Below are 13,092 nucleotides of genomic sequence, written 5' to 3'. Positions count from 1 at the left end.
CAGATCTGTGCCGTGTTAGCTCTAAGAGTTAATATATCAGCTACATATTGGCCGATGTTGATTAATCTGTGATATGCTATAATCGGCCGATTAATCCACCCGCCGATCAATCAATCAATCAGGCTCTAGTTCTGAGCAAATTGACTGATGCATGATGAGTGATAGATTTACGTGATATGTCAAAATCATATCTGAATTTTTATTGGCCCAAAGCTGACTTGGGTGGGAGTCGTTGGTTTAGTATGGTTGTTTTATGGCGCTGTGGTCCCTATATGTATTTATTTGATTTTTAATGACATGGCATTACTTGGTGGTCCCACAGGGGTCCCCAGTAGTTTGAAAACTACTGGTATGCAGGCACCTCTTGAGAAACAGAGGTGCAGTGGAAATGAGTAAAAGGAGCTGTCATCACATGCAAGCACAAAGAAAGTTCACTTCAAGTATGTACCAGTTCTTGACATTTAATCCAGTTATTTGATTTACCCCCCCCCCCCAAAAAAATCCAGCATACAGTTCTCTAATCTAACCAAACTCATATTCTCAGTCTCGATGAGGATGCCACTGAAGAACAATGGGAAACAGGAATATATTGATCTGCCTCAAATAAACTGAGACTTTAACGTTATTGTATGCAACAATCTCTGTAAAATAAAATATATTCAAGGATTTCCCGAAAGAATTTGGTTATGAAATTGGAAAAAGTGATGACAGCATGTTGGCTGAGTACTCTGACTTTATTTTCCTGCTATCAGAGATGTCAACTGAAGGCAAGCACCCGGGCATCTGTCCATATGTCAGAAACTACAAAGCCACAGAACTATTCCTCTGCATGAGGAAATAGAAGTATATTTAGCCTAAAGTAGGCCAAAATACATAAACGTCAACAGCAGGGCTATCAGACATAATGATTCCACAAACATTTTCATGACTTCAAGGATACCTCCAAGTATAGCAGTCTTTCAAAAACTTTAAACTATGACAAGTAATGCTTCAAAGTAAATCAAAACCTTTAAATGACATGGTTCCAACAGAAGGGGGCAAAGCTCAAGCAAAAAAATTAGAAGTGAAAAAAGTGAAGCCCTGCCATAATCAAAACAAAATATCAATAGCTTTTTCATCCAGATCCATGACTTTCTATCCAAATTAATGTCTAACTGAATCTAACTGTGGCTGACTATTATTGGATTGGTCATGTCCATATAAGCGCATGTAAAATGGAGATTGTGTTGATGCAACCTCTTGCAACAACAATTATCTCTGTCTAGACGCTGCCATGACAGCCAGAGCAAGAAGACAAAGTACAGCAGTGTTTAGGCGGCCATTACTGCTGCTGCTACGGTAGTGCAAGACAAAAAAAACAGAGGACAAAAACATTTATTAAGCAAAATAATAAAGAACACATCTATTTTTAGGTGTTATCGGCTGAATTCACAAAAGTGTTACTCTGCTTTACTTGCTGACGCTCTTGTGAAGATGTCATTTTCCTCCATGTGCTAATAAACATGGTTTCTCCCTAGAAAGGAGAGCAAACCACAGAGGAGCTACTTAGTACAAGCATGAGGAGGAGCTAAAGAGCCCTCGATGGGTTCTAAAGACATGTGAAAAACATTATTGTTATCAATTAGACTCAATGTAGCACTGGCAGTCTTTTGGGATCATTCCAAGTCCCTTGAGATAAAACAACTACTCAGCACCGGGATCTAATCTAGGAAATAATTATGCTTCAAGTTTGTTTTTCTACATTTTGTTCCTCATTATGGCTTGTACCACATGTGACCCATTCATGAAGCATCTGTATTTTATATTCCTAATAAGGAAGACAGTGATGGGGAGGAAAATGGTCCAAATGAGGTAATGCGTGTACCTTTTTGTCATCATTAATAATTAATGCTTCGAAATAAAAAGAGAATCCAGTCGTTCTGAAAATAAAACAGATGAAAGCTTTGTGGTCCTGATCATTCCCATGTAGAGGTGGAAATCACCAATTTAATCACCCTTAAACATGACAGCTCAATTCACGTCATGATACCACATACAGTCATGGATGAAAGTATTGGCACCCCTGGAGTGTTTCCAGAACATACACCATTTCTCCCAGAAATTGTTGCAATTACAAATGTTTTTGGTATACATGTGTTTATTGCCTCTATGTGCATTGGAACAACACAAAAAATCTGAAGAAAAAAGACAAAATTGACATAATTTTACACAAAACTCAAAAAATGGGCCAGACAAAATTGTTGGCACCCTTAACTTAATATTTGGTTGCACACCCTTGGAAAAAAATAACTGAAACCAATCGCTACCTATAACCACCAACAAGCTTCTTACACCTCTCAACTGCAATTTTGGACCACTCCTCTTTTGCAAACTGCTCCAGGTCTCTCAGATATGAAGTGTGCTTCTTGCAACAGCAGTTTTGAGATCTCTCCATAGGTGTTCAATGGGATTTAGGTTCTGACTCATTGCTGGCCACTTCAGAACTCTCCAGTGCTTTGTCTCCAACCATTTCTTGGTGCTTTTTGAGGTATGTTCAGGGTCATTGTCCTGCTGGAACACCCATGACCTCTGACACAGACCCAGCTTTCTGACACTAGGCCCTACATTGTGGCCCAAAATTTTTTGATAGTCTCCAGATTTCATGATTCCTTGCACACAGTCAAGGCACACAGTGCCAGAGGCAGCAAAACAACCCCAAAACATCTTTGAACCTCCACCATGTTTGACTGTAGGTACTGTGTTCTTTTCTCTCTAGGCCTCATTCTGTTTTCTGTAAACAGTAGAATGACGTGCTTTTCCAAAAAGCTCTACCTTAGTCTCGTCTGCCCACAAAATGTTCTCCCAGAAGGATTGAGGCTTACTCAGGTACATTTTTGCAAACTCCAGTCTGGCTTTTTTGTGTCTCTTTGTCAGCAGTGGGGTTCTCCTCGGTCTCCTGCCCTAGCACTTCATCTCATTCAGATAACGACATACAGTCCAAGCTGACACTTTTGCACCCTGAGTCTGCAGGACAGCCTGAATTTGTGTGGAAGTTGACTGAGGATGTTTATCCACCATTCTAACTATCCTGCGTTGCATTCTTTTGACAACTTCTCTCTTCCATCCACGTCCAGGGAGATTAGCCACAGTTCCATGGGTTATAAACTTCTTGATTATATTACACACAATGGACAAAGGACTTTCAAGATCTCTGGAGATGGTCTTGAAACCTTGAGATTGTTCATATTTTTTTACGATTTTGCTTCCTAAGTCCTCAGACAATTCTCAGCCCTTCTTTCTCTTCTCCATGCTTGGTGTGACACACACAGGAACACAACACAAAGGCTGAGTCAACTTTTATATATTCTAACCAGCTTCAGGTGTGATTTTTATATTGCCAGCACCTGTTACTGCTGCAGGTGAGTTTAAATGAGCATCACATGCTTGAAATAAAATGATTGATCCACAGTTTTAAAAGGGTGCCAACAATTTTGTCTGGCCCATTTATTGAGTTTTTTGTAAAACAATGTCAATTTTGTCTTTTTTCTTCAGATTTTTTTGTGCTGTTCCAATGCACATAAAAGCAATAAACATGTGTAAACCAAAAACATTTGTAATTGCAACAATTTCTGGGAGAAATGGTGTATTTTCTGGAAAAATTCCAGGGGTGCCAATACTTTTGTCCATGACTGTAATATGATCCTAACTCAAAACAAATGGATATTAGTTTCAACATGCTGACTCTGATGAACTTAAAGCACCATTATGGATCTTTCTACACCCCCTCATAATCACGATCCAGTCTCTTTTCCTCTCTCCTATTTCTATTTTGAATGCACTTACACAAATGTGGATTTGAATCCTTTCTCAGCACCATTTCAGCCTTCATAGTTTCCATACTAATATGGCATAAAGCTTATGCAGTTTTGTATGGGATTTTTATGAGATTAAATCAGCTAAGCCTGATGATGCAGTGAAGAACTGACTTCTTATGTAAAATTGATGTTTAAAACATAAAGGCCTTGAGGACAAAGTTTGGTTATAACTGACACATAGTGGCCTCATAACAAAACAGAAAGAGGAGGGAGGACAGAAAGATAGCCGCTGTCCTGATTAGATCACTTCGAGTTCAAGCTTGTGTAATTCTTCAGATAAATTTTATGTGATATGTTGGACTACAATCAATGCATCCAAGGAGGAAACCAACAGTGGACTTTCCCCTCTCTGTTTAGCTGCAGAGCCTGAATCTGACACCACTTGCACTATTTAAGCTAAGCTAGACAGCAAGTGGAGATCAGTAGTCCATAAGCAATCTTGAATGTCATTCATACATAAATTTAAAAAATGCAAATTTCATCAGCAAAAAAAGGTTGGAGGCCCACCCTGTATTAGTCTTTGTCCAAAATATTTCCACAATAACAATGTGAAGAGTAGATATATTTTTCAACCTCTTAAACTCAATTGCTTGCTGTTGACAGCTGCTGTTACATCTAGCTTGTTTGACAGTTCAGGACGACCTAAAGCTAGGCAAAAACTGTCAAACAGGCCTGCAAGAGGAATTTTAAAATAAAGGTGTAGCTTAAAGATGACAGTTAAGATACATGTTTTGACTTTCTATTGATTTGATGGATATTTGATCGACCAAGTGATATATCGATCCACATCTATGGATTGTTTCTCAATAATTACGTTGTATTACTTTCTCTAAGACTGGACTCAGTAGTTAGTCCGCCATTAGCAGCAACCTTGCATTATTATACATTATGCAGGGCTTAAATCTAAAGCCTGCTATGTGCAACAGCAGCAGGAAAATACTGAAATACAACTACATTCATTAGTATACACTTCCATTTGGTGGTTATGTGATAATCTTGTCAGGTCAGGCCAACCTTGGTCCTGTACTGCTCTGGCCTCCTCCTCCTGCCCATTCTCCAAGCCTGTGCCAGGCCCATGCCCCATCTCTACAGTTATCCTCCCAGCCACCCCCCCTATGGCAGATGCGGTTGCTCCCGGTATCTAAACAGCTCTCATGAGTATGTAGGTACTAGGACTTGCCAACGATACCCAGAGATATGCCGAAGAGAAGTCAACACAAAGGAGTCCAGCCGGCGCCTCTGGCCATCAGTCAGGCCTCACAAGAGTCTAGTAAGACCGGCAGGAAAAATTCTGACTTTCGTCTGCATCTTCAGATACCGGGAAGGCCACACTGCCTTAACCAGCAAACCCATCGCCCCATGCACCAGTCAAAGTTAATCTAGTGATTTCAATCAGGATTTAAGTTTCCCATGATCATGAAAACAATCTTGACTAAACAGTGTCATGTGTGGTTTTATCATTGAAATGTGTTATTGGTAAAGGTTTCAGTGTTTGTCGTAATACTACGGCAATAAAAGTAATTCATTCATTGTTTCATTGTTTTGTTGTATTTGTTTTTTCACTCATTTATTTTCATTTATTGCTTTTTTCCCAAAGCGTCTGAATGTCTAAGCTTAATACATGCATGTGTTGCAAATGTTACAAAATTAACAATTGTGTTTAATAATTGTGATCTGATTAACAATCAAAATTATCATAATCATGATTTTTGCCATAAACAAGCAGGCCTAGGTAATTCCTTATCCAAGGGTGTTTAAAGTACCAACAGTGTGCCCTCAGTTATGGCCAAATGAAATCTGCTGTGTCAGAAGCAACTGCACAAGAGTAATGATGCAAATTCCAGAGTACAGAAGTCCTCCAGGTTTGTTTTGCTTTGTCACACAGTTCACTATAAACAAGAAGAAATGAGGGAGAGGAGGCATTGATGTGTCATTGAGATGGGATAGTTGCAAAGTGTGATTGCAGAGAGTTCTGTTAAAAATAGGGATGTGCACGGTTAATAAGTGAAACGGTTAAAATCATTTAGCATATCAGCCAGTGCGGGATTTACTAGTCGATTAAACTATTTACCTATCATTTTTTATGAACACGGGTTTGAAATCATGGTCTATAATGCTCTTTTAAACTGTAATGAACCTCCCGCCACTAGAGGCCGCAGTAGTGTCAGTTAATGGCTGCAGCCTTCCTGTCTGGTACTTCACCGGATGTAAACATGAGAAGCTTAGTGGTGGCTTAGCAGTTAGCGTGTAGTAGGAAGACTGGGGTACGATAGCTTTTTAAAGTCGTAAATGGAAATAAAGTGGTATGTAGGCTGTCAAGGGTTGAGCTCCAGTATAACTACTCACCCAAAGTGAACAGAGGCCAAATATCAAAGCACGATATTAATCTGCAAAGAAGAACGAAGGCAGGTGGCGCTAGCTTTTCATGTTAGCCACGCTGTAAAGAGTATATCAGGCTAACATCACACCCGCCGACACAATGACCCTGTGAGGAATTTGACTGTTTTTTAGGGGTTTTCTCCTCTATAGACTAGTCTGTTAAACGAAAATTAAATGAGCTTTAGCCAAATAGGGAAATAGACGCTTAGGGGCATTCTTAGTTAAAAATACAGGAACAACCAGATCTAAGAACGCCTGCCTTGGGTTCTGACACTGGGGATGAGACTCCTGAGCAGTCATTCTGCTGGAGCAGCCCCAGGGTGCTTGGAGCTAGAACTCGCTGTGGGGCAAATCAACACATCCTTGCCCACCGTATCATCCCCGCTGTCAGAATCTAGGTTAATCTCGCTGTAAATCTCTGGGCTACAAAGCATTACTCACTGTCATCAAGCTATGATACTTTCCACACCAAAAAAACCTACCCCAGGCCAGGTAACTCCAATCTCCTGTCAGTCCTAAGTCCCAAGCCCATGCCAGAACCATTAGCTGCATGGCTAACTCAGCAGAGCTAAAGACACCATGTCTGGGAGCTGTGTGGGTTTTAAAACATGTTATAAAATTGTGTTTTTGGACAGCAGACATTAGGGTGAAGTCCCCAGAGACACTCCACTCCAGTGATGTTTGTTGTTATGTGGGCTGATGATAAATTCAGCCCCCAGTCTCCCTACCGCATCTGTCAGTGTCCATCCCTAAAGAACTGAGCGGGGATTCAGTGACAGCTGCCTCAGGACTGGAGCGCTAAAATCCAGCACCATGCTTTAGTCTTGCCTGAAGTGAAACTGTAATGTGCACCACTCTTTGTAATGAAATCTACAGCAATGTACAGTTTAAATAGCATCACCTCTTCTTTTTGGAGTAAATTACTGCTGAGAAATAATCAGATGATTTTTATTAATAATATTTTTAATCACGTTGGTAATACTGTATACTGCAGGGAAAAACTGGGTACAAAAAATATAAAGTCCCCAGGCATAAACTGTGTTTCTCCCATTCTTAGTGGTTTTTTCCAGCAAGCAGCTTTTTTTATTGTAAGCCTTATTTAACCAGGAGTATTCCCATTGAGATACGTTGATCTTTCACAAGTGAGTCCTGGCCAAGACAGCAGCATAAGTCTCACATGCAGGACAACAAAGGTTACATCAATCAACAAGTCAGCAGCTTTCAGTAGAAAAACATGTGCAAACACTGCTCAAATGTCCCCTAATTCTAGCTTTAAAATCCCCTAATCTACTACAACAGTCAAGTTCAAGATGACCCTGCAAAGGGAGAGAAGCTGTACTTTGCTTGCAAGACCATGTTTTAAGCTTTGTTAATGGAAAAAAAAAACCTGTATTTGGGTTCAAAAGGGCACACTGGTAATTGTTAAAGTTAATATGAAGGCTTTTTTAAAGGTTTTTAACCAGACTTAAATGATTACAAAAGCAAAAACTATTTCTACTGTCATTTTTAACACCCAAAATCCATAAAGTATTTAACATGAGCCTCAGAAACAGCCTTTTTCACATTTTCTATGGCCATGGGTTTTAATGAGACTTATAGCCTATCTGACTGGTTAAAGTATATAGAAAAAAAACCACAAGCTGTAATTCTACTGGACAAAATCAGCTAAGAGATGCTGCTTTGGACAGGGGTCACCAAAAGTGACACTAATCTGAAGTTCAGGCAGAGGCTTGAAGAGGAAGAATGTATAAAACTGGAACAGAAGTAACTTTTTCAACAGCATTATGAGAGTTGGTGGCGTCAAATATTTACAAGTATTCTAATAAAAATTTGAACAGTGAACTGGGTTTTAATGTCAAATTGATATTTACAAGTGTTGCTTACTTTAGCAGTTCTAGCCCTGCAAGCCTTTGATTTTCAGTGCAAGTAAAACACTTACTTTTTTTCAGAGGAGATTTGGAAAGATCGCAGGGGAAGCCCAGGAACAAGTCTGCTATAAGGTTGTTAGAATTATATGTACATATATATATTTTTAAAATCATAATTAAAACATTATATATAAGGGCCAACCCAAGGATGAAAAAGTCCATTAATTTTGTGCATAAACCCCAACATTTTTAGAGGGAAAAAACTTTGAGATTATAAATTTGTACATTTACAAGAAATCAAACTCAGCTCAAACTTGAAAACTTGGAAATTTACAAGGAAAAAATTAGCATTTCCAAATTAAAGGAGTCTCAAATTTTGATGCAACAAACTCAAAAATGTTATGTTTTTAAAATCAAAAATTTACAATAGTGTAAAACATAAAATTTACAAGAAAACAAACTGAAAACAGTGGTTGGATTTTCAAACATATACCGCCTAAAATTTTACATTTTAGTTTAAGCATATTAACAACTTTTAAAGGAAAACAATACTTCTTTTTCTAATGAATTACTTACTTAAGAATTTTAAGGGTTTTTGTCTTTAAAATCAATAGATCTTTGTAACATTATTATGTATAATAATATTATCATTAATAATAATAGGGAAGAAGAAGAAGAAGAATTATTTATTATTTATGAATTATTATGTATTATGATTATTTTTATTGATATGATTATTATTATTATTATTATTATTATTATTATTATTATTATTATTATTATTTTTAATTATAATCATTATCATTATTATCATCACTATCATTATTATTAATAATATTATTAATATTATCAATAATATTTTTCTTATTTTTTTATGAGTGGCCCTAATACACTGATGTAAAAATGGATAATTTAAATGTCCATCTTTTATCAAGAAAAGTGTATGTAGGTCTCTTATGTTGGGATTTTGTCGATGAAAACAATTACAATTGATGTTAAATATTTCCAGGTGGGTCCTTGAGGGTCTCTGAATGTGAGTAGGGGGAGCCCTAAGGAGAAAAGGTTGGGAACCACTGAGTTAAAGAACCAGAATAAACACAAGCAGGATTTTTCTAACTTCAAACAGGGACAGTGTGCGTTAGTGAAAATAAAAATGTAGCGATGACAGATTAGATAGGATCATGTTAATATCAGTAATGTCTGAGTGTTTGGCTATCATATCGCTCTAAATGGTCCATACATAAAAGCAGGGTAGAAATGATGGGTTAGGCCACACGTAGCTGTCATGAAAGTTGACGTAATAAAAACTCACATTGTCCGTTTATCCAAGCATTCAATTCTGTAAGTCATTCATGCCCACACATTCAGACACCCATTTCTCCTTTCAAATACTTCTCCATTCAGTCACCCATCTCTTCGCTCGGTCTGATGTAGCGCTCTCTGGGTGTGCATTAGACCATGGACGAGTCATCAGAATTAACTCTTAAAAAGTGATCCATTGACCGTGCAACCTTGAAACCTGTGCACACACACTCACTTCCACACACACTCCTACGCTACTCTGCTGTCAATTGCCTTAAAAGTGGTGGTCATGCTTGAGAACACATGGATTTCATTCACCCCTCGGCTAAATGGAACCAACACGCTTGCCCACACACGTTTCATTAAAGTGCCCTGGTAGGCTTAGTTTGGCACAGTATGAGTCAGGAGAGTGAGAGCACCTGGCTGAGATGAAGCACACATTGATAGATAAGGCCAATTTAAAAAGGAGAGGGGATCAGGTATCAGGGAGGGGACTTAGTTAAGCAACTCTGGGAGATGAAAGTAGTTGGGTTAGATGCACACACTCTTGCATGTGTGTTTGTGTGTGATCCTAGATTCATTTCAGCCAGTTTCATTCCCAGCAGACTCTATGGTGGGCCTACATTTATTCTAACCATATCTCCCATTCACCCTACCGCTCTGTTCATTCTAATCCCTTCAACCAATAAAGGAGGAATTTAAAACTAGCCACAGGTCCTAAGATTTTCCATTGGATGGTACTGGAATCACACCTGGGTCCCATTGTGTTTGAAAAGCTGTCAGATATGGAAGGCGTTTGTGTGAATCAATCTGCAGTGTCATATGGACTCGGCTCCTGCCATTGGGGTTATTAAATTGGTTCCTTTGTGCCAGACGGGTAAATCCATCACCGAGAACAGTTGGAGAGAAGTGCTGGGGCCTCACCTGTAGGTTGTGTCTCTCCAGTCTCATCTCCAGGATGTTGTTCTGCTCCTCCAGACGCTGCCGCTCCGCTTCTAAATCCTCTATTTTCTGCCTGAAAAATGCATGCACATAAAAATCACTTGTTTGCTTAATAATATCCAGTCTGTAGTACAACAACCCTGCCCACTGTTGATTCAACAGGTTAATCCTGAAAGAGGGGCTCTTACAGACAAGGCATACAAGTCTTTTGTGCCCTGTTTTTTTCATTTGTTTGCTCTGCAATACAGTCGACACCCTGAGAAAAAATTAAATTTAGATACAGAATTGGTAGATATCTACAAATATCAGTACCTGCTTTCCAAACCATGACAAAAAACAGGTGGACATCTAAAACTGGTTAATTTACTTACATTTGATTTCCAACCAGCATGTCACTGAACATTTACAAACTGTTAGAAGCAATGACTAGAGATGCACTGACTGCAAAATTCTGGTTCAACTGCAAGTACCAATGTTGATGTTTTTTTAATTGTCTGACCACAAATGTGCATCACTGTTTGTGCAACGGTCACATCTTCCGCCCAATAATAAAACTCTAAATAAAATCACAACACAACAGGTTAAAATCAGCGTCTGACATGCCTACATTATTTGCTGATGGTTGATGTTGGTTCATACTGATGTTAAACTAACAAACCAATGCATTCCTAGTAATAACAGGCAAAAAAATCTAATAAATAATGTATACCCAAAATAAAATATATCCTCTAAATTAACAATAATCCAAAAGAGGAGTATGCAGTCATTCTGTTGCTGTTTGTATTTTTAAATATTCTGATTTAGGACTTTCATGGCTATCAGGAGTATAAGCAGGGATGAAGGGACCAGATTCAAGTGCATCATCTGGCTGCATCTCCCAACTTCAAGCTGAAAGCTAAGACCAACTTAGAGTTATACCCTGTTCCACAGAGAAGTGAGCTTTGTCCAAGTCTAAGCCTAGGTGTAACTTTTAGGCCTAGGAGGAAGCAGACAAACACTTAAACAGTCCATTGTATCCCTTGTATTGTGAAGTGCCTGCCTGACTGACTGGATTGTGTCAACTGTGAAGTTTGGTGGAGGAGGGTTAATGGTATGGGGCTGATCTAAATGCTTCAGCACCAAGACATTTTGGACAATGCTCTGCTTCCAACTTTGTGGCAACAGTTTGGGGAAGGCTCTTTTCTATTCCAACATGACTGCCCCAGTGCACAACGCAAGAACTACAAACACATGGTTTGATGAGTTTAGCGTGGAACCCTGACCTCAACCCCACTGAGCACCTTTGGGATAAACAGGAACAGAGATTATAGGCCAGGCCTTCTCGTCCCACCTGACCTCATAAATGCTCTACAGAATAAATGAGCATAAATTCTCACAGAAACACTCAAAAGTGTTGTGGAAAGCCTTCCAAGAGGAGTGGAAGCTGTTATAACTGTAAAAGGGGGGCCAAGTGCATTTTAAAGTGCATGTATATGAAAAAAAAATCTAATTTCATTCAGGTGGCCAAATACTTTTGTCCATATAGCATAGGTTTGTGGAGTCTTAGGCTGGTTCAATAACCTGGCACGCCAGACGAATTTGTTTCACACATCAATCCGGAAAACCTCTCATAGACAGCGTTTGGGAAAGGGCGGAGCCTTTGAAAAAAAAAAAACTCAGAGGGTGATTGGATGAACGCTCTGTCACATCTTTACAGGCCAATCAGAGCAACAAAACACGTGACATAGCTGCTACAGAGAAGTAAACTCCATAGAAAACTACATAAAGCGAATCATGGAGACTGTAAACACGTCAGTACACTATTTTTGTTGTTTTTGAAAAGAAAACAACTCACTGCTGTTCTTTGTTCTTCTTTAAATGAAGAAATGTTGTCAAGTTCTGATAATTCTGGCGCTTTAGCAGCATCCACCCGTCACAATTGCACCGGCCTCTTCTCGCTGCTTGCTTACGTCACGACTCAGCTACGCCAAAAGCACTGATTGGTCCTGTCACTTTCTACCCAGGCCCAGACGGTTCAGACAAAGCTTTGCGAGATGTATTCACCAGTGGAAAACATGGAAACAGGCGTATCCATCTGCTTTACAAGGTTACTGGATCAACAGACCTGATCAGTTTAAGTTGTTTTCTGAGTTTAGCCCCATCCACTAAAGTAAAGTGTGTTTTCAGGACTAAAGTCTGTTTCTGTTTTCGTCCTTAAACTTTTTTAGTGCCCTTTAAGGACTGAAGTTTTTGGTCTAAACTATATTTAGAAAAAAAGGATCAGCCAAAATTAATTTGAGCATGTTGGATATGAGCAAAAATGCAATATGGTGCATCCTTGCAGGGGCGTCAACATGTTTTTTAAGGTCTTAAGCGTGTAAGCCGTGTAAAATAATGAGAAAACAGTATCTTAATTCTCTGCATAACTGCTGTTTTTCTACTCTCAGCAGTTTTGAGTTGATAATAAGACTGTAAATCTATTTTTGGTGATTCTTAGTACTATTGAACACAAAAATAATGGATATTTTATCATTTAAAGTGTGTGGTACTGACACCCTTATCTTGCTACAAGTTGTACAGTGTGTAGTGTCCGTGTGTTTGTGCTTTCTACCTGAGTATGCTGACCTCCTCTTTGGCCACTGAAGAGTTGCTGTCAGCAGCAGAGGCCTGCTGTTTCTTTATAGACTCCAGCTCCAGCTCCACCTGGGACACACAGAGGAGAAAATGGGCCTTGGAGCAAAAACATCCGATCACCTTTGGCCGAGTGC

At 39.1% G+C, this 13,092-nt stretch overlaps 1 protein-coding gene across 1 annotated transcript in view; it reads right to left on the bottom strand.

Moving 5' to 3' along the window:
- Positions 1-13,092, bottom strand: part of mad1l1 (mitotic arrest deficient 1 like 1) — a 148,377-nt gene that overhangs the window by 87,914 nt on the left and 47,371 nt on the right. Inside the window, exons 14-15 of the mRNA XM_041786356.1 lie at positions 12,936-13,027; positions 10,328-10,418 (exon numbers count right to left, since the gene is read on the bottom strand). Coding sequence (XP_041642290.1) covers positions 10,328-10,418; positions 12,936-13,027 — 183 coding nt within the window. The remainder of the gene's footprint in view (positions 1-10,327; positions 10,419-12,935; positions 13,028-13,092) is intronic.

Source organism: Cheilinus undulatus, linkage group 4 (assembly GCF_018320785.1).
Source record: "Cheilinus undulatus linkage group 4, ASM1832078v1, whole genome shotgun sequence".
Lineage (NCBI taxonomy): Eukaryota > Metazoa > Chordata > Actinopteri > Labriformes > Labridae > Cheilinus > Cheilinus undulatus.
The sequence above is the reverse complement of the archived record's forward strand: the minus strand, read 5'-3'. Positions and strand labels throughout refer to the sequence as shown.